At 39.6% G+C, this 18,556-nt stretch overlaps 1 protein-coding gene across 3 annotated transcripts in view; it reads right to left on the reverse strand.

Annotated features, from left to right (window-relative positions):
* Positions 1 to 639: 639 nt before the first annotated feature.
* The window catches only part of slc16a3a (solute carrier family 16 member 3a), a 51,050-nt gene continuing 33,133 nt past the window's right edge, over positions 640 to 18,556 (reverse strand). For all 3 annotated transcript variants that reach the window (XM_055152623.1, XM_055152622.1, XM_020927372.2), the window contains exons 5-7: positions 16,972 to 17,582; positions 14,172 to 14,352; positions 640 to 4,696 (exon numbers count right to left, since the gene is read on the reverse strand). In XM_055152623.1, coding sequence (XP_055008598.1) covers positions 4,335 to 4,696; positions 14,172 to 14,352; positions 16,972 to 17,582 — 1,154 coding nt within the window. In that variant the 3' untranslated portion in view covers positions 640 to 4,334. The remainder of the gene's footprint in view (positions 4,697 to 14,171; positions 14,353 to 16,971; positions 17,583 to 18,556) is intronic.

Below are 18,556 nucleotides of genomic sequence, written 5' to 3' on the forward strand. Positions count from 1 at the left end.
GACCCCCGCTGTAATCATGAAATACGCTATGGAGTCGACTAAAATGCGGACTTGTACAATCACTTTTTAGCAGCGTTCACAGACTTCAACACAAACAGACTAGAGTCCAGCGTTCTGCCTCGACTGCTGGTGACTACGGGGTTAATCTCTACGGGGACTCGCACATGGATGATTATAACGTGATCGTGTATGACAACGCCGCGGGGGCTTTTTTCACGTGGCCCCGCGGATGACGCAGGACAAGCTCGGGGGCTCGGAGCAGGGCTGCACAACGTCCGCCGTGTTGGTGCTGGACGACGACTAGAATCACGTAGACGCCGGTGTATTTGTGTTCACGTGTCAGAGACGGACAGTTTAGGCCACAGATTTGGTTCGATATCAATCCGCGTGTCGTTCGTTCATTTGTTTTTCAATATAAAACCAGAAATAAAGCGAAAAAGCAACAGTTTTCTTCATAATTTGTCTCGAAAATACGGAACAGTTAAACAGATGTGATGCCGGAGTGAACCAGGGCTAAAACAGGACTAAAACAGGATTGAACCAGGACTAAAACAGGACTAAAACAGGATTGAACCAGGACTAAACCAGGACTAAAACAGGACTGAACCAGGACTAAAACTAAAACAGGACTAAAGGACTAAAACAGGACTAAAATAGGACTAAAACAGGACAGAACCAGGTCTAAAACAGGACTGAACCAAGACTAAAACAAGTCTCGGTTTGGTCTCGGTCTGAGTCCCGGTCTGGTCCAAGTTTGGTCCCGGTTTCCTGATCACCCGACAGTCCAGACACTCCTGGTTCAGTCCTGTTTCAGTTCTGGTTTAGTCCTGGTTTAGTCCTAGTTTAGGACTGAGACGGGACTGGACCAGGACCGGGATTGAGACTAGGACTGAGACCGGTTTAGAGCTGGTTTAGAGCTGGTTTAGAGCTGGTTTAGACCTATTTCAGTCCTGGTTCAGTCCAAAATCTCAGTTTAAGTCACGGAAACGGGAAATGGCCTTTATCCATTTTTTCCATTATTCATTTAAACACAAAATCAAAAAATGAAAATTGTTATCCATATTTACCTCCACCAAGGAGGTTATGTTTTTGCCGGCGTTTGTCTGTTTGTTTGTTTGTTTGTTTGTCTGTTTGTTTGTTTGTCTGTTTGTTTGTTTGTTTGTTTGTTGTTTGCTGTTAACATAACTCAAAAAGTTATGGACCGATTTTGATGAAATTTTCAGGATTTGTTGGAAATGTGAAAAGGAAGAACTGATTTCATTTTGGGGGTGATCCGGAAGAAATCCTGGATTCTGGCTCACTTTGAAATTTTAGTTAACATTGTGGTAAATGGGGCCAAAATCTTGTTTCTCAATATCTCGGTTAATTATTGACCAAACCCCATGAAATTTGACTCAGGGATGGACAGTGGGATCCTCTTTCATATTCCAAATTGAAAGATACGAGACAAATATTTATGGAAAACACAATTAATATGAGGGGGACTGTAGTCCTTGGCGGAGGTCTGTGCTCTCTGAGTGCTTTTCTAGTTTCATTTTAGTTTTGGAGACAAATAATGAAGAAAATTGTTGTTTTTTTCGTTTTCTTATTTCTGGTTTTATATTGAAAAACGAATGAACAAATGATACACAGATTTATATCCAGCCCTGGTTTAGATTTGATTAAACGGTCTGGACATGTTTTCCTCATGTGTTTGAGCAAGTACAGAGAGATTGTACAAGCAGCTCTTGAGGTCAAAATAAGTCCGCTGTGTGCTGTCGTGTTTAATTATAATGTTTTCTTTTCCGAGAATCAGGATGTGCACGGTTAGCTTGATAGTGGTTGTTAACATTATCGTGATGGTGAAACTCTGCCTCTAAAAATGATCCCAAAAAGTCCTGATAAACTCATCTTGGTGAATAATTAGGACGCTCTGAACGCATAAGGTAAGTGAGAGGAAAAACTTTGGACCACTGAAACCTGTTTAAAAAGAACGGCTTCTGTTCAAGTTTTTAGGACAGTAAAAATCGGGTAAAGTGCCCCTAAGGACTAGGACACACTGCACACGTGTTTCACCTCACACACGTGTAATAATGCACATTTTGGGGATATAAACTGCATTAAAAGAGAGGGCCACACTGTCCTCTAGGCGTGTGTATGGAGTAATAGTACCATGATAATCCAGCCTATTTTTAAACACTGGACGACGCTTGAAAATACATAGAGAGCATGCATTTGTTGTTTTTTTGTGCAATTTCAGCGTATTTTCTATTACAATTATGTATTATTTATGTTAGGGCGCACTCACACTAGGACTTTAGAACAGTGCCGTGGTCAAGTACGATTGCGTATGGTTCTATGTTCTGCGCTCACACCTGCACAACCGATCCATTTAACCGAAATGTTTACATGTCACGCAGCAGAGCTAACGCTTTAACGGAGAAAATAAGTCCAGCGGCAGAAATATGTATTAAATAGTGTGGCAGATATGAGTCCCGCTGTGATACGCGCTCCTCTGTGAGTTTATGGAGATTAAAAATAGTGTGAAGGAGTGAGGATAGGAGGAGATGAAGCTGCAAAACGTCTGTCTCCGTCACAGTCCTTAATGAAGGTGAGCACGGATTCACTGTGTCCTGTAGAATGGACTTTATTCACTGTTTTTATCGCATGAGTAACATCAGCGCTAGGGATGGGCATGACTACTAATTGATCATTAAGAATTTCATCGAATACGTTCATTTTAATCGACAAACCGAATGTAGGTTGCTGTGCGTAGCGTAGGGTGACCAAACAGGGGTCTGTACATGTGTCTCTCTGCACTCAGAAGGAGCGAGACACAAACAGTCGGTCAGTCTGCAACGTGCCGAAGCGCAACTGCATATTTAACGATGACTTGTACGAGAAAATTCACTCTTTCCGTTGCGGTCGGGACAAGTGTGAGTCCATGTGCACAGTGTACAAATCAGGCACATATGTTTCGGTGTCCAGTGGGACAAAGCTCACCAGGACGCCGAAAACATGAAAAAGCTTTGCCAGGTGAGAGTCGCTCAACGAGTCCCCACCTCCCGCCCCCCGTACGGTGTCCTGATTTTGACAAACGCAAATATGGCCACACTAACCTGTATTTCACTGAGTCATGCCGCATCAGCGCACAACAGCAGTTTTTTTTCTTCGCTTAGTTTATGCAAATTAGCGATGCGGTTTTAAGTTTCGTTTCTGTGAGAGTTGCGCAAATCTGCATTAAACACATTATAATGTCAAACGAGCTGATGTGGCTCTAGAGTGTTTACGGTTTATATGTCGTAAAGTTGAGTTTATTTATGCAGATTAGTAGTGCAGATAGTAATAATAATGATGATCGATCGTTAATTCTCCCGACGATCGATTAAAAAAATTATTCAAATGCCCATCCCTAATCAGCCAACTCCAACCGGACCAAAGTCTCAATTGCCTGCTCGATTGCGCTCACACTGGATAAATGTTCCGCGCTTTAGGGGCGACCCGCGCTTGGGCATGATTCTAAAGTCTAAAGTGAGTGCACCCTGAGCCTGTTCGTTTGTGCTTTGAAAAGTACTTTTGTCATGCTGGCGTTAGTGTAGACAGTAAATACAAGTCTATTTCATCCTTTCGTTTCACCGTAGACCTGTTACAAGTGACTAAACGCGCCCGCTCGAGTCTGACGGTCGTTCTAATTCACAAACACAGAGCCGGTGCACGTGCTAGATCTGCGGAGTGGCCGTCCTCGCGGTGATGTGCGGCTGTGGTTTCGCGGCGAGTGTTAGAAGCATTACTCTGTCTACTGCTGCTGCTCGTGAGGAGTATTTGAAAATGGTCAAAGCCACTGCCCACTGCGGCGCTAAGTGTAAGTGAAGCGGTTTAAATAAGGCTAATAGCAGTAGCTCTAGCTGTTAAAGGTGTATATAACCGTGCGAGGGCAGTTCTTATATCACCACCTAATGACACAGAGCTGTGGCCCGAAGCGTTTTGAGCTCTTACGAGACGACGGAGGAACATGTACGGCGACGGTGTGCAGCCCTGTCTCTACGCCACCAGCTCCTATTAAAACTGCACTACGTCACTTTTCTGACGGAGGGGTCGCCGCCTGCTTGTCTCCATGATGTTAGTACTTTGGAAAGTTCCGCAGTACGGTTTTAAACTTATCTATCTTGAAATGTGTTCGGTTACAAGTGTGTTAATACCTTTAAAAACACGGTGGACTCGTTTGGAATTGTCTTAAAAGGTCCAAAAATGACATGATAACGAGATTACAGCATCTGCATGGAGACAAACAGGTCGAGAACCTTCTAAAAGAAAAGTTACGCGGTGCAGCTTTAACCCATGAGTGTGCGTCTCCTCTACAGGCAGGTCTCGGGGCTGGGGGACAGGCCTCCGTTATTCTCGGGCTCTTTGAGGAACCTCTCCACCTCCTGCGAGTCCACGGCGGCGCTGTCGGGCCTGGCTCCCGTCCCCTGCAGCATCCTGTCCCCCTCCTGGTCCCCGTGAGCCTGCTCCGCCGCGCCGCCCACCGCCTTGTGGTCGGCGGTCATGGCCACGCTCTCGGGGCTCCCCTCGTGGTCCCGCTCCTCCTCCTCCGCCGGCGCTTTGGTTTTGATGCAGAGTAAGTTGCAGGTGAAGAGGACGATGGCGGACAGGCACACCTCGCTGCCCGCCAGCAGAAACACGTACATGTACTTCTTGGTGTGGTCCAGGAGGCGACCTGCAGCACACACAACAACTCACCTTTATGTAACAGATAATACTCCCTACAACTGTACAACAACTCATCCTTATGTAATATAATACTCCCTACAACTGTACAACAACTCATCCTTATGTAATATAATACTCCCTACAACTGTATAACAACTCGCCCTTATGTGACAGATAATACTCCCTACAACTGTACCACAACTCACCCTTATATAACAGATAATACTCCCTACAACTGTGCAACAACTCACCCTTATGGAACAGATAATACTCCCTACAACTATACAACAACTCACCTTTATGTAATATAATACTCCCTACAACTGTACAACAACTCACCCTTATGGAACAGATAATACTCCCTACAACTATACAACAACTCATCCTTATGTAATATAATACTCCCTACAACTGTATAACAACTCGCCCTTATGTGACAGATAATACTCCCTACAACTGTACCACAACTCACCCTTATATAACAGATAATACTCCCTACAACTGTACAACAACTCACCCTTATGTAACAGATAATACTCCCTATAAATGTACAATAACTCATCTTTATGTAATATAATACTCCCTACAACTGTACAACAACTCACCCTTATGTAACAGATAATACTCCCTACAACTGTACAACAACTCACCCTTATGTAACAGATAATACTCCCTACAACTTTACATCAACTCATCTTATGTAATATAATACTCCCTACAACTGTATAACAACTCGCCCTTATGTACAGATAATACTCCCTACAACTGTACACAACTCACCCTTATATAACAGATAATACTCCCTACAACTGTACAACAACTCACCCTTATGTAACAGATAATACTCCCTACAACTTTACATCAACTCAATCTTATGTAATATAATACTCCCTACAACTGTACAACAACTCACCCTTATGTAACAGATAATACTCCCTACAACTGTACAACAACTCACCCTTATATAACAGATAATACTCCCTACAACTGTACAACAACTCACCCTTATGTAACAGATAATACTCCCTACAACTTTACAACAACTCACCTTATGTAATATAAATACTCCCTACAACTGTATAACAACTCGCCCTTATGTGACAGATAATACTCCCTACAACTGTACAACAACTCACCCTTATGTAACAGATAATACTCCCTACAACTGTGCAACAACTCACCCTTATGGAACAGATAATACTCCCTACAACTATACAACAACTCACCTTTATGTAATATAATACTCCCTACAACTGTACAACAACTCACCCTTATGGAACAGATAATACTCCCTACAACTGTACAACAACTCACCCTTATGTAACAGATAATACTCCCTACAACTGTACAACAACTCACCCTTATGTAACAGATAATACTCCCTACAACTTTACATCAACTCAATCTTATGTAACAGATAATACTCCCTACAACTGTACAACAACTCACCCTTATGTAACAGATAATACTCCCTACAACTGTACCACAACTCACCCTTATATAACAGATAATACTCCCTACAACTGTACAACAACTCACCCTTATGTAACAGATAATACTCCCTACAACTTTACATCAACTCAATCTTATGTAATATAATACTCCCTACAACTGTATAACAACTCGCCCTTATGTAACAGATAATACTCCCTACAACTGTACAACAACTCACCCTTATGTAACAGATAATACTCCCTACAACTGTACAACAACTCACCCTTATGGAACAGATAATACTCCCTACAACTATACAACAACTCACCCTTATGTAATATAATACTCCCTACAACTGTACAACAACTCACCCTTATGGAACAGATAATACTCCCTACAACTGTACAACAACTCACCCTTATGTAACAGATAATACTCCCTACAACTATACAACAACTCACCCTTATGGAACAGATAATACTCCCTACAACTGTACAACAACTCACCCTCACTTGTATATTTTATATAATTTATTGAACTTTGTCTTATTTGACTCTGTCTACGTATTTAGTATTTATTATTACCGTTTATATATTTTCTCTTTGTTATTATATTATACTGTGATGTGTGAGCTTTTGTGTACAAATCATTTCCCTTGTAAGTCAGGAAAGTTTGTCTAAGCCTAAATAAGATACAGTATTTCCCATTTACTGTGGAGACTATGGTGGACCCCCATAGTTACATCAATTGGTGATACAAATGCTGTTTCCAGTATTGTCATAATACGGAAGAAATTATATTACATTTATAATCTGTGCTTTATCAGTAAGGGCAATAAGTGACATTTTACTCCATTATTTGTCCTATATTAAAACATGGATCACTGGGGCCATCATAATCTAATGATAGTATTTATTTATTCAGTGTCGTACTTCACACATGGACATTACGCACCACCAAAAAATCAGGCTTGTGAATCTTCGCGAAACTATCCATCCTTACATACAAGGGTATATGCTTGTTCTGTGTTTACAATGTTTAGTTCAATGTTCAGTCTGCAGTCGTTGCACAAATCTATGTTTATAATACTGGTGGTGGTATTTATTTACTAACCTTTTTAAATAATTTATTATTGTCATGTTTATTCAGATTGCATTGGATTGTGCTTATAACAACGACAATAGAAGAAAACAACCTATATATAGTCAGTGTTGGGGAGTAACAGATTACATGTACCGAGTTATGTAATCAGAGTACAAATTATGAGTAACTGTATTCAGTTACAGTTACTGTTTCAGTGAGTGGTAATTGGATTACAGTTACTTTGTTGAAATAAATGGATTACAGGGCGGTATTTTCCTGTTTTCACATTTTGGGCTAAAACAGGTCTAAACCAGGACTAAACCAGGTCTAAACCAGGTCTAAAACCAGGTCTAAACCAGGACTAAACCATAACTGAATCAGAACTAAACCAGGACTAAACCAGGACTAAAACCAGGTCTAAACCAGGACTGAACAAGGTCTAAACCAAGACTAAACCAGGGCCAATTTGAAGAGAACAAACATGAATTTTCAGGATGTGGTTGTTACATTCATGTAGTTTTAAAAAAACATGACGATATCAAGTAATCCAAAGTATTCAGATTACGTTACTCACTTTAAGTAATTTAATGGATTATGTTACAAACTACATTTTGGGGTATGTAATCTGTAATCTGTAGGGGAATACATTTTAAAAGTCACCTTCCCAACACTGTATATAATATAGTGTATAGTGGCAATGTGTTTGTTTTGTGTAAATTGTGCTTAACTTCTGGATAAAATTCTCTCTAACCAGATCATCAATAGTTTTTAGAATTCTGCACTTCCTGTTATTTTTAACACATTTTTCATCTTTTTTTCCCCGCTAATTTCTTGCTGATTGGTGTTAAACTATCATTTATATACAACATGTGTTATCCAACAAATTAAATAAAAACGAGACAACGCAAAAAAACTCTCAAATGCTTTAAAAAAAATAAAATAAAATAAAGTATCACATTCACATCCTTTTCACTGTAGCAAGCAGCAGTATTTTTTTTGTGTGTTTTTTTTTTTAATTAGCTATGCAACATTTCTGTTTGGTTGTTATGAACAGAGCTGTGAGCGGGGACAGGGGGTGGGTGAAAAAACTGGAATTTTCTGAGCCCACAAGCCTTAATCTCCCTCAAATATTCTGGGTAATAATGAGAAAACCATTATTCAAAGCTCTTAAAAGATTTAGCATAATGTCTTCATTGTTAAATTTACTTAAATGAACTAACTGCTAAGTAATTGTAAAAACAACAACAACAACAACAAAAAGTAACCCTATTGCTAATCTTAACCGCAATCCTCTTCCAAAATTTTACTGCAGATGAACATTGAATTTATAGAATGGGCCAATACTCCATACTGTGCTTGATTAAACTGTGGAGGAGTAAAGAACATTTCAAAAAGAATAATTAGCACAATTATTAATCACACAATCGGAACAAGTCTCATCGTGTGAAGCTGTGAAGTCAGAGTAAACAGAGTAAACACGATCATAGTAAATTAATGCGTTCCCAGTCTCATGCTGTGTTGTTTTTCCTTTATTTTTACTAGTTTCTACATTTTATATTCATACAGAAGACACTAAATATATGACGCAAGATTTATAGAATTGTACTGAAGAAAAAACTGAAAATATTTATTATACAGTATATTTTATGTTCGAATTCTCAAAGTAGCAACCCTTTGATTTGTGGGAAAATATTTAGTTATTTACCTTTTTATCTTTACTACAACTGTATAACAACTCACCCTTATGTAACGGATAATACTCCCTACAACTGTGCAACAACTCGCCCTTATGTAACAGATAATAATCCCTACAACTGTACAACAACTCAGCCTTATGTAACGGATAATACTCCCTACAGCTGTACTACAACTTGCCCTTATGTAACAGATAATACTCCCTACAACTGTGCAACAACTCGCCCTTATGTAACAGATAATACTCCCTACAACTGTACAACAACTCACCCTTATGTAACAGATAATACTCCCTACAACTGTGCAACAACTCGCCCTTATGTAACAGATAATACTCCCTACAACTGTACAACAACTCGTCCTTATGTAACAGATAATACTCCTTACAACTGTACTACAACTTGCCCTTATGTAACAGATAATACTCCCTACAACTGTACTACAACTTGCCCTTATGTAACAGATAATACTCCCTACAACTGTACAAACAACTCACCCTTATGTAACAGATAATACTCCCTACAACTGTACAACAACTCAGCCTTATGTAACAGATAATACTCCCTACAACTGTACAAACAACTCACCCTTATGTAACAGATAATACTCCCTACAACTGTACAACAACTCAGCCTTATGTAACAGATAATACTCCCTACAACTGTACAAACAACTCAGCCTTATGTAACAGATAATACTCCCTACAACTGTACAACAACTCACCCTTATGTAACAGATAACCCTGACCTCTTGTAAAAAACTGAGATTTTACATTGTATTACTTATTTTTCTATTTTATTTTAACTTGTACATTTACATTTATATATTTTTGTCTTATTTGACACGTGTCTCTTGCTCCTTTTGCTACTTATTTAGAATTTGTTTATATTTATTATATTTATTGTGACGTGTGAGCTGCTGGGTCCAAATAATTTCCCTTGAGGATCAATAAAAGTTGGTGTTGATGTCTTCTGTGTGCATATAAAATGTTGAAATAGAGAAAAAACTAAACTAAATGAGATGCTGGGTCCAAACTTTAAACTGGTATAGTAAATAAACGTCCACGTCTATAAGAGTAAACCTCAAACTAATCACTTTTTAATGTATTTTGCAGATTATGTAAAGCTGTGCCTATAGTTTCCAGCAGCATCAGTAGTCAGCGTGTCCAGCGAGTTTGAGTTTGCTGAATGTGGTTGACCTGCATGGATTTTCCCCAGTGTAAATGGACGGCTACACACACAGAGTACAGCGGTAGAGTCCAGTTTTGATCGCGATGGTGGAGCTTTAGAGCCGGAGCTGTCAGCACGAGCTCATTTACATGCCCGGATCAATGTAAAGTGTTTACTGAGCAGGGCTGAGTTAAAGACACTACTGCCCATTGTGTCCAGACTGCAGTTATAGGTCACACCGGGACAGAGAACGCACGCAAAGCAATTTATACTGTAGCATTTGTAGCCGCTTTAATAGAATTGCTCTTCTCAGAGTCGTTTCCCTCGCACCATACTTCTGAATCTATTAGAGTCTAAAAGTGATAAAAGCTTCAAGTGACAATATGAAATGATTCCTTTGAAAATATCAGATTTTGTGGTAACACTTTATAATAACTACACCTTACTTAGCCTTAATAAAGCATGAACAAAGATTTAATTAATAATGAACAAAGATTTTATTAATAACGATTCACGCTTAGTAAATGTTTAATGAAGCATAATTAGTCTTCACTTTAGAAAAGCTCTCAAAAAGACTTAACTAACAGATAACAGCTGCCTGAATTATCATTGCATTGCATTATTAGTAAATCATTCTCTCATAGTTTACTAATGATTAATAAATGCTCAAATGGTTAGTTCATGAGTAATTAAGTATGAAATAATTATGAGTAACTCTTTACAGCACAGGCAAATTAAGTGCAAGTGCTAATTAAGGTAGTAATTAAGTAGTTACTAAGCGTGAATCATTATTAATTAAGTCTTTGTTCATTATTAATTAAGCCTTTGTTCATGCTTTATTAAGGCTAAATAAGGTGTAGTTATTATAAAGTGTTACCGATTTTGAGTCTTTTTAATGTTTTGTCCAATAGATCTTTTTCTCAAGTGCTGCGCAGTAGGTTTGTGGAACTTCTGGTTAATAGTTTTCTGTGGCAAAATGTGTGTGTAAATGTGTGTCGTATTCTCCAGCAGCTTCATAAATCTGCTCCATCACCGAATTTTCAACCAACGAGGTCCACAAAAGGATAAACATTCTTCCTCGAGGTAAGAAAGATGAAAGCTTAAAGGTGAACAACAGAATTAGTGAACTACTACTGGTAATAAGTAATTATATCAATAAGTAACATTTTAACTCAGACTAGGGATGGGCATTCGATGAAATTTTCTTAATCGATCGTCGGAAGAATTAACGATCGATTATCGATTAATCATTAACGTTTTTATATTAAAATGATCATCATTATTATTACTATCTGCACTACTAATCTGCATAAATAAATTCAACTTTACGACATATAAACCGTAACGACTCTAGAGCCACATCAGCCCGTTTGACATTATAATGTGTTTAATTCAGTTTTGCGCAACTCTCACAGAAACAAAACTTAAAACCGCATCACTAATTTGCATAAACTAAGTGAAGATAAAACTACAGCTCTTGTGTCGCTGATGTGGTTCAATTTCTGTCGGATTAAAAGACATGACTCAGTGGAATACAGGTTAGTGTGACCAGATTTGTGTTTGTCAAAACCAGGACACCGTACGGGGGGAGGGAGGTGGGGACTCGACATCGACATTGAGCAACTCTCACCTGGTAAAGCTTTTTCCCACTGGACACCGAAACGCATGTTCCTGCTTTGTACACTGTGCACATGGACTCACACTTGTCCAGATCGCAACGGAAAGTGTGAATTAGAATTTCTTGTACAAATTATCGCTAAATACACATTTGTGCTTCGGTACGTTGCAGACTGACCGAATGTTTGTGTTTGCTCACTTCTTCTGAGTGCAGAGACACATGTACAGACCCCTGTTTGGTCACTCTACACACAGCAACCTACATTTGGTTTGTCGATTAAAATGAACGAAATCAATGAAATTCTTAATGATCAATTATCAATTAATTGATAAATCTGCCCCATCGCCAAATCTTCAACCAACAAGGTCCACAAAGGATAAACATTCTTCCTCAAGGTAAGAAAGACGAAAGCTTAAAGGCAAACAGTGACGACGCATTAGTGAACTACTTCTGGTATGGTAATGAATAAAGTACAGTAAGTAATAAGTATTTCATTAATAAGTGACTTGTTAATTCAGTCTTAAAAATCAATTTCACAATGTCGATATTAGCGTAGATTGATAAGATTTGTGCAGGTCGAATGCTGGAGATGATCACAGATTACATGTCTAACAATCAAACTGCACAAATCTATTCATGTTGATTTTGGGAGTGTGTCTATGTTCCCTCATTTCTATGTTGTTTGTTTTTTTTCTTCCCACATTGTTCCCTTTATTCCCACATTTCCTTTATCATCAATTTGCATCAGATTTTAACCGTATTTCTCCCAATTTGGTCGTCAATTACCTCCAACCTTGTTATTCTCCAGCAGCAGAAGACTACAGATGTAATGTAAACGTCACGGTGTAAAGGATCCTAGGTTGAAATGACTCTGAATCATCCTTTTAAATGGGGTATAAAATAAAAATGACTTGACTTAAGAGTTTCATTTTGAGAAATATCTTACAAATAAGGGAACATAGGGCTGACCCCCTACTTTCTACATTATGAAATCGATTTTAATTCTAGAATCAGCCTAAGTGAACAAGTTACTTCTTAATGAATTATTTATTACTTACGTTATTCATAACCATACCGGAAGTAGTTTCACTAATGCATCGTCGTCGTTCACTTTTAAGTTTTCGTCTTTCTTACCTTGATTGTTATGGATAAATTATTCATGTTAGAATGTTTATCCTTTGTGGACCTTGTTGGTTGAAGATTTGGCGATGGGGCAGATTTATGAAGCTGCTGGATAATACGACACACATTTGCACAGATATTTTGCTACAGAAAACTATTAACAGGAAGTTCTGCAAACCTACAGCGGGCACTTCTGGCCGTTGTGAAAAAGGTCTATTAGATTATCTTCAAATTAATCCCTAAATACATTTTCACTCCTAATTAAGCAATTTCTTGGATCACCACATTGTACTTCTACTTAGTAATAATATTTTAACGTAACAGCACTGAGTTCTCTCGCTGAGTCTTGAGGTTTGTGGCTACTCTACCTCTGATCTAAAGTGTCATTTATCTAAATAGACTTCAGTCTATTTAGATAAATTACAGTCTATTTTCAGTTTATTTAGATAAATTACAGTCTATTTTCAGTCTATTTAGATCAATTCAGTCGCAAACTGTAGGCTACTGGTGCATCTTTGGGGGGACTCTAGTGAATATTTTCATTTTCAGAGAGATGAAACTGGTTTAGATAAACATTTTAAATGCTTAAGACGGACTTGTGTAAAATTGACAGCACGTTCCCGCATCATTCTGATATTACAATTGCATTTGGATTTATGATTCATGAATGTTTGAGTAATCTTGTATTGTCCTTAGGGTTGGGTATCATAAAAAATTTGCCAATACGATACATACCTCAGGACAAAGGCCTCGATACAATACCTTTTTCGATACAGTGCACTTTCAGTTCAGTATGATTCAGTATATTTCAAATCGATTTGATTCGGTTGATTAAAAAATAAAGGCTAAATCATGGCTGTGATACTAAAAATCTTTGTTAATCCACAAAGTTTGTGCAAAGTTAACATATAAAACGCCCAATTTACTCAAAACAGTAAAAATGTCAACACAATTGTAGCTCTTACACAAAATAATTTAATAAAATATACCTAAAAATACTCTTGGCGATATATCAGTACAGCAGCCCATAATATCGACACTATATCATCAAATTAAACTATAGGATATATCGATATTTCAGTATTTTTGCAAAGCCCTAATTGTCCAATATTTGAAGCTTGAGTGCACGGAACATTTCAGATTTCACCTGCCCCTTATCTCCACCCACTTTTCCAATTAACTTGTGATTATTCAAAAAAGGTAAACTCATCCTTTAATAATAGGTCAGAAATCCTTGGTTTAACAGTTCTGCAATAACCCATTTTAGATAAATATTCCAGTTTACAATTAACAAAATATAAACTGATGATCTCCTAGTGTGGATGTACCCAAACAGATAAGCAGCGTGTCGTCCCACTGACCTGCACCAGGGGGCCCGATCAGCACGGCGATGGCCTCCATGAGCAGCACCAGGCCGATGGCGCTGGAGAACTTCTCTGTGCCCACGATGGCCATGAGCACCTCGAACTGCAGCGCGCCCACCATCCCGTACGAGATCCCGAAGAAGATACAGAAGAACACCAGGGTCGTGTAGTCCGACGCCTGCACACAAAAACAACAACACACAAAGGTCAACACTTTTTTATGAGTAGACTGAGATTTTTGGACTTTGGAGGTGTTTCTGACTGGTTTGGAGTCTATATTTTTCCTTTTTTTGCAACCTGATGCGTCTAATCATGAATAAGGACTTTTACTTATTTACTCAACTGATACGAAATATTGAAAAGGGGACTGTACAGACAAAACAACACACTGTATAAAGAAATGGACTAAATACCCTCACTTTTTACTTTTAAAGTAAATCTCAAATTGGATTTACAACTCAGTTTTGTGGACTGGGGTCATTATTTGCAAAGGACAATTTCTATGGACAGTGTTGGGAAGGTGACTTTTAAAATGTAATCCCCTACAGATTACAGATTACATACCCCAAAATGTAGTTTGTAACGTAATCCATTAAATTACTTAAAGTGAGTAATGTAATCTGAATACTTTGGATTACTTGATTTGCTGTAGAGAAGCAAAGACGAGGAAATCTTCACATAAGATGTTTTATCTGCTAAAAGAAAATAAAAAAGCCCAGACTTTACTCAACCAAATTAAAAATATTATTGATAGAAGACGAGGAGACATGTCCACACAGCAGGATTTAGTCCTGTTAAATCCTGTTTTAGTCCTGGTTAAGTCCTGGTTTAGACCGGGTTTAGTCCTGGTTTAGATTTAGTTTAGACCTGGTTTAGACCTGGTTTAGTCCTGGTTTAGACCTGGTTTAGACCTGGTATAGTCCTAGTTTAGACCTGGTTTAGACCTGGTTTAGACCTGGTATAGTCCTAGTTTAGACCTGGTTTAGACCTGGTTTAGTCCTGGTTTAGACCTGGTTTAGACCTGGTATAGTCCTAGTTTAGACCTGGTTTAGTCCTGGTTTAGACCTGGTTTAGATTTGGTTTAGACCTGGTTTAGTCCTGGTTTAGTTCTGTTTAGAACTGCAGTGTGGATCTCTTCTTTTTTTTTTATACTGAGGAACATTTCCATAACTTCTCCAAGCAGATATCAAACCCCCCACCAGAAATGCTACACACTGTACCTTTAATATCACCTGTTTGATACCGTTTGATTCCCACGGCAACGGAGTGACTGGCTGCTCTGTCTCTTTCCTTTTTTTTGTACTATTTTTGTGTTTGGACCCAGCATGCAGTCGCAATTTTTGTTAGATGTGCATGTCCCTGTCTACCGGTAATGTTCCTCAATATGGTATTAAATTTATCTATCTCCATGGAGACAAGCAGGTCAAGTTACAAGTCAGATCTGTGGAGAGGTGATCTCGCTCACAGTAAGAATGCATGTTTTTTCAGGATTTTTTTAGGCTTTAAAACACTCATAAATTGATAAATGCAAAATATATAAGTTTAATGCCATACTGCGGAACATTCTAGTCCTTATTTCTACCACGTACATTGCACTATAGGCCAGACTTGTGTTACTGTAGCTTGCGGTTCTGTAAGAGTGGTTCTCAGTTTTTCCTTGTGCGTGCGCAGGACCCTTGGGTGCCGTGTTGTTGTGTTGTGACTTGGTGACAGGAGCATTATTGGGCAGGTGCAGGTGTCCTGAGCTGCCCTCGGTCACGGGGGACGACGCAGGCGGGAGTCTGCCGGGGCGCTCTGCTCTGATAAAGGACTGAGACTGGGCCTGGCTCCGGTTACAGCTGTGTCGGATCAGTTTAACACCAACACATCCTACAGCCCTCGCAACCATGTGTGTTTAATAATGGTACTCTTATTTATTATTGTTACATGTTATTTAATTTGATAATGAATTACATACATGGGTGATATTTTAAAATGCATAGTTAAATTGTCTTTATTGGGCTACTGCAGGGGTGGGCAATTATATTTTCCATGGGACCACAGAAAACGAAACAGAAAATATTGTGGAGGGCCGGGCCAAAATGTTTAGCTCTATTCTAAATAATATTAATAGTATTTCTTTATAAAAAGCAGTAAATTGTTTTGACAAGTGTTTATGTTATGAATAAGCAATGAAAAAGTGAGGTTGTCTTATGAAAAATGTCATTTAAAAACACCTAAATTTAAAAAAAACGCAGCTTTAGTCCATGCAGGAGGTAAAATTATAAAATATATTTGTTTTATAATTCCAAATTATCTTAAACGGGCCGATCAGAGTCAACCAAAAGGCTGTATGTAGCCCCGAAGCTGGAAAATGCCCAGATCTGGACTCCTGTGACAGTTCAATCCATGTCTCTAGTTAAACTGACTGATAATGAACTGGCCTAAACTCCAGAGCAGCTGATGAGCTGAATGTCAGTCAGAGCTGTGTCTCCTGTGGCGCTCTGTCCCAGACACTCGGCTCGACTGTGTGAACCTGACTCACTTTACTGCAGCGTCCTAGGGCCTTTGAAAAGCACTTTAAACAAACTCTCTTTGTCCTACTGAGCTGTAGCACTGACATAATGATACTGCTTATAAAATATACATTAGTTTAGCCATGGCCCATACAGAATAGTTTGCAGATCACATTTTTGAGCTTTCACATTTAACTGTGTCGTTCACTGTTAAATCCCCGGGTTCACTCAGAGCATGACAGACCGGCAGCAGGTCTCAGGGTAATAGGGGTTAAACACATTAACATGGCCCTGTGTCTCACCTGTGAGCCAATGAGGTCAGTGACCCCGTTGAAGAGCATGGCGAAGCTGAAGAGGTAGACACAGCGCGGCCGCACCCACTTGAGCCCGGCGATCACTCCGCAGGTGGGCCGCGCAAAGATGTCGATGAAGCCCAGGATGGTGAGCAGCAGGGCGGACTTGGTGTCCTCGTAGCCCAGCTCTTTAGCGTAGCTCACCACAAAGACCGGAGGCACGAACAGCCCCAGCACCATGATGGAGGCAGCCACGGTGTAGATGAGAAAGCCACAGTCTTTGAACACGGAGAAGTCCAGCAGCTTGGCTTTGGGCTTCTTCTTCTTGTCGGCCCCGTCCCCTTCTCCAGGGACCTCCGTGTCCCTCTGCTGGCTCTTGGGGGCCACCAGGGGCCTCATGACGGCCGCACACACACAGCAGTTTAGCAGGAGCCCCCCGAGGATGAGGAAGCCCCCCCTCCAGCCGTACTTGTACTGCAGCACCTGCCCCAGAGGAGAGAGGCAGCACAGGGCCACAGGGCTGCCCGCCGCAGACAGGCCGTTAGCCAGGGGACGCTTCTCACTAAAGTAACGATTCAGCATGATCAGAGACGGCTGGAAGTTCAGGGCCAGACCCAGACCTGCAGAGGGCGCAAGGAGTCAACATCACATTTACAAAAGTAACATGTCACATTACTGAAAAAGACATAATATTATTATGATAATAATATGATGCAGATGAAGACAAACTGTGTGTTCTGTTTGACCAGGCTGCAGCTGCGCCTTTGTCCTTTAAGTCACGGACATAAATATAAATGGAGCAGATCACAGGCTTCATGTGTGACGTCATGTAAAGGGTAAGAGGCAGTGGAGCACGAGCTAATGTGTGTGTGCATCAGAGTGCTCCAATGCTACTGAACAACAGAGAAAACAGCTCAGATTGTAACGTGTGGATTTGTAAATCTACTGAATGAATAAATCATCTTCTCTGAGCTCTATTTAAATGCATTTGCATGCTCCATGAGGCAGAAAACTGCTGGAGCAATTCCCACACGTCATAATGTCCAGATGTGGCTCTTCTTGTGCTGTTTGCAGAACTGATTTTAATATAGTTTTCTCTGCTCATGTTGCGTTTATGAAAATAAAATGTGATTAGAAACAGTTTGCTCCAAGCGTATACAGATTATACATTATCACACAGTGGTCTTCACCAGTGAGGTATCTCCTCTCTCTCTCTCTCTCTCTCTCTGGGACAGGTGCTGCCCTGTCACTGGCTCCTGCACAGCTCTTTGAGTGTCAGAGCTGATAATCACTTAAACTATCTCAGCCTTTTGTTAGTCCTGTACTCGACTAAATGCTACCAGAGCCCCAGTGCTCACACTTGTCTCATGATCTGCACCAGTCTTCCTCAGAATAATCCTGTTTCACTGTTCACTCTTCTGACATTCATTACACTCTGCACTTACTCGTCCCTCTCTTTGATTTTTCATAGAGACACAGATTTAATATGAAAACATGAGCTCAGATGTTTTTCTTTTTATACATATTTGCTGTTCTTTCGGGACTCTTCTACAGACTAATTATGGTGAAACTCACAAACCCTTGAGCAAGAAAC

Source organism: Boleophthalmus pectinirostris, unplaced genomic scaffold, assembly GCF_026225935.1.
Source record: "Boleophthalmus pectinirostris isolate CB_2022bp ecotype Guang Dong unplaced genomic scaffold, ASM2622593v1 HiC_scaffold_17, whole genome shotgun sequence".
NCBI classification, from domain to species: domain Eukaryota; kingdom Metazoa; phylum Chordata; class Actinopteri; order Gobiiformes; family Gobiidae; genus Boleophthalmus; species Boleophthalmus pectinirostris.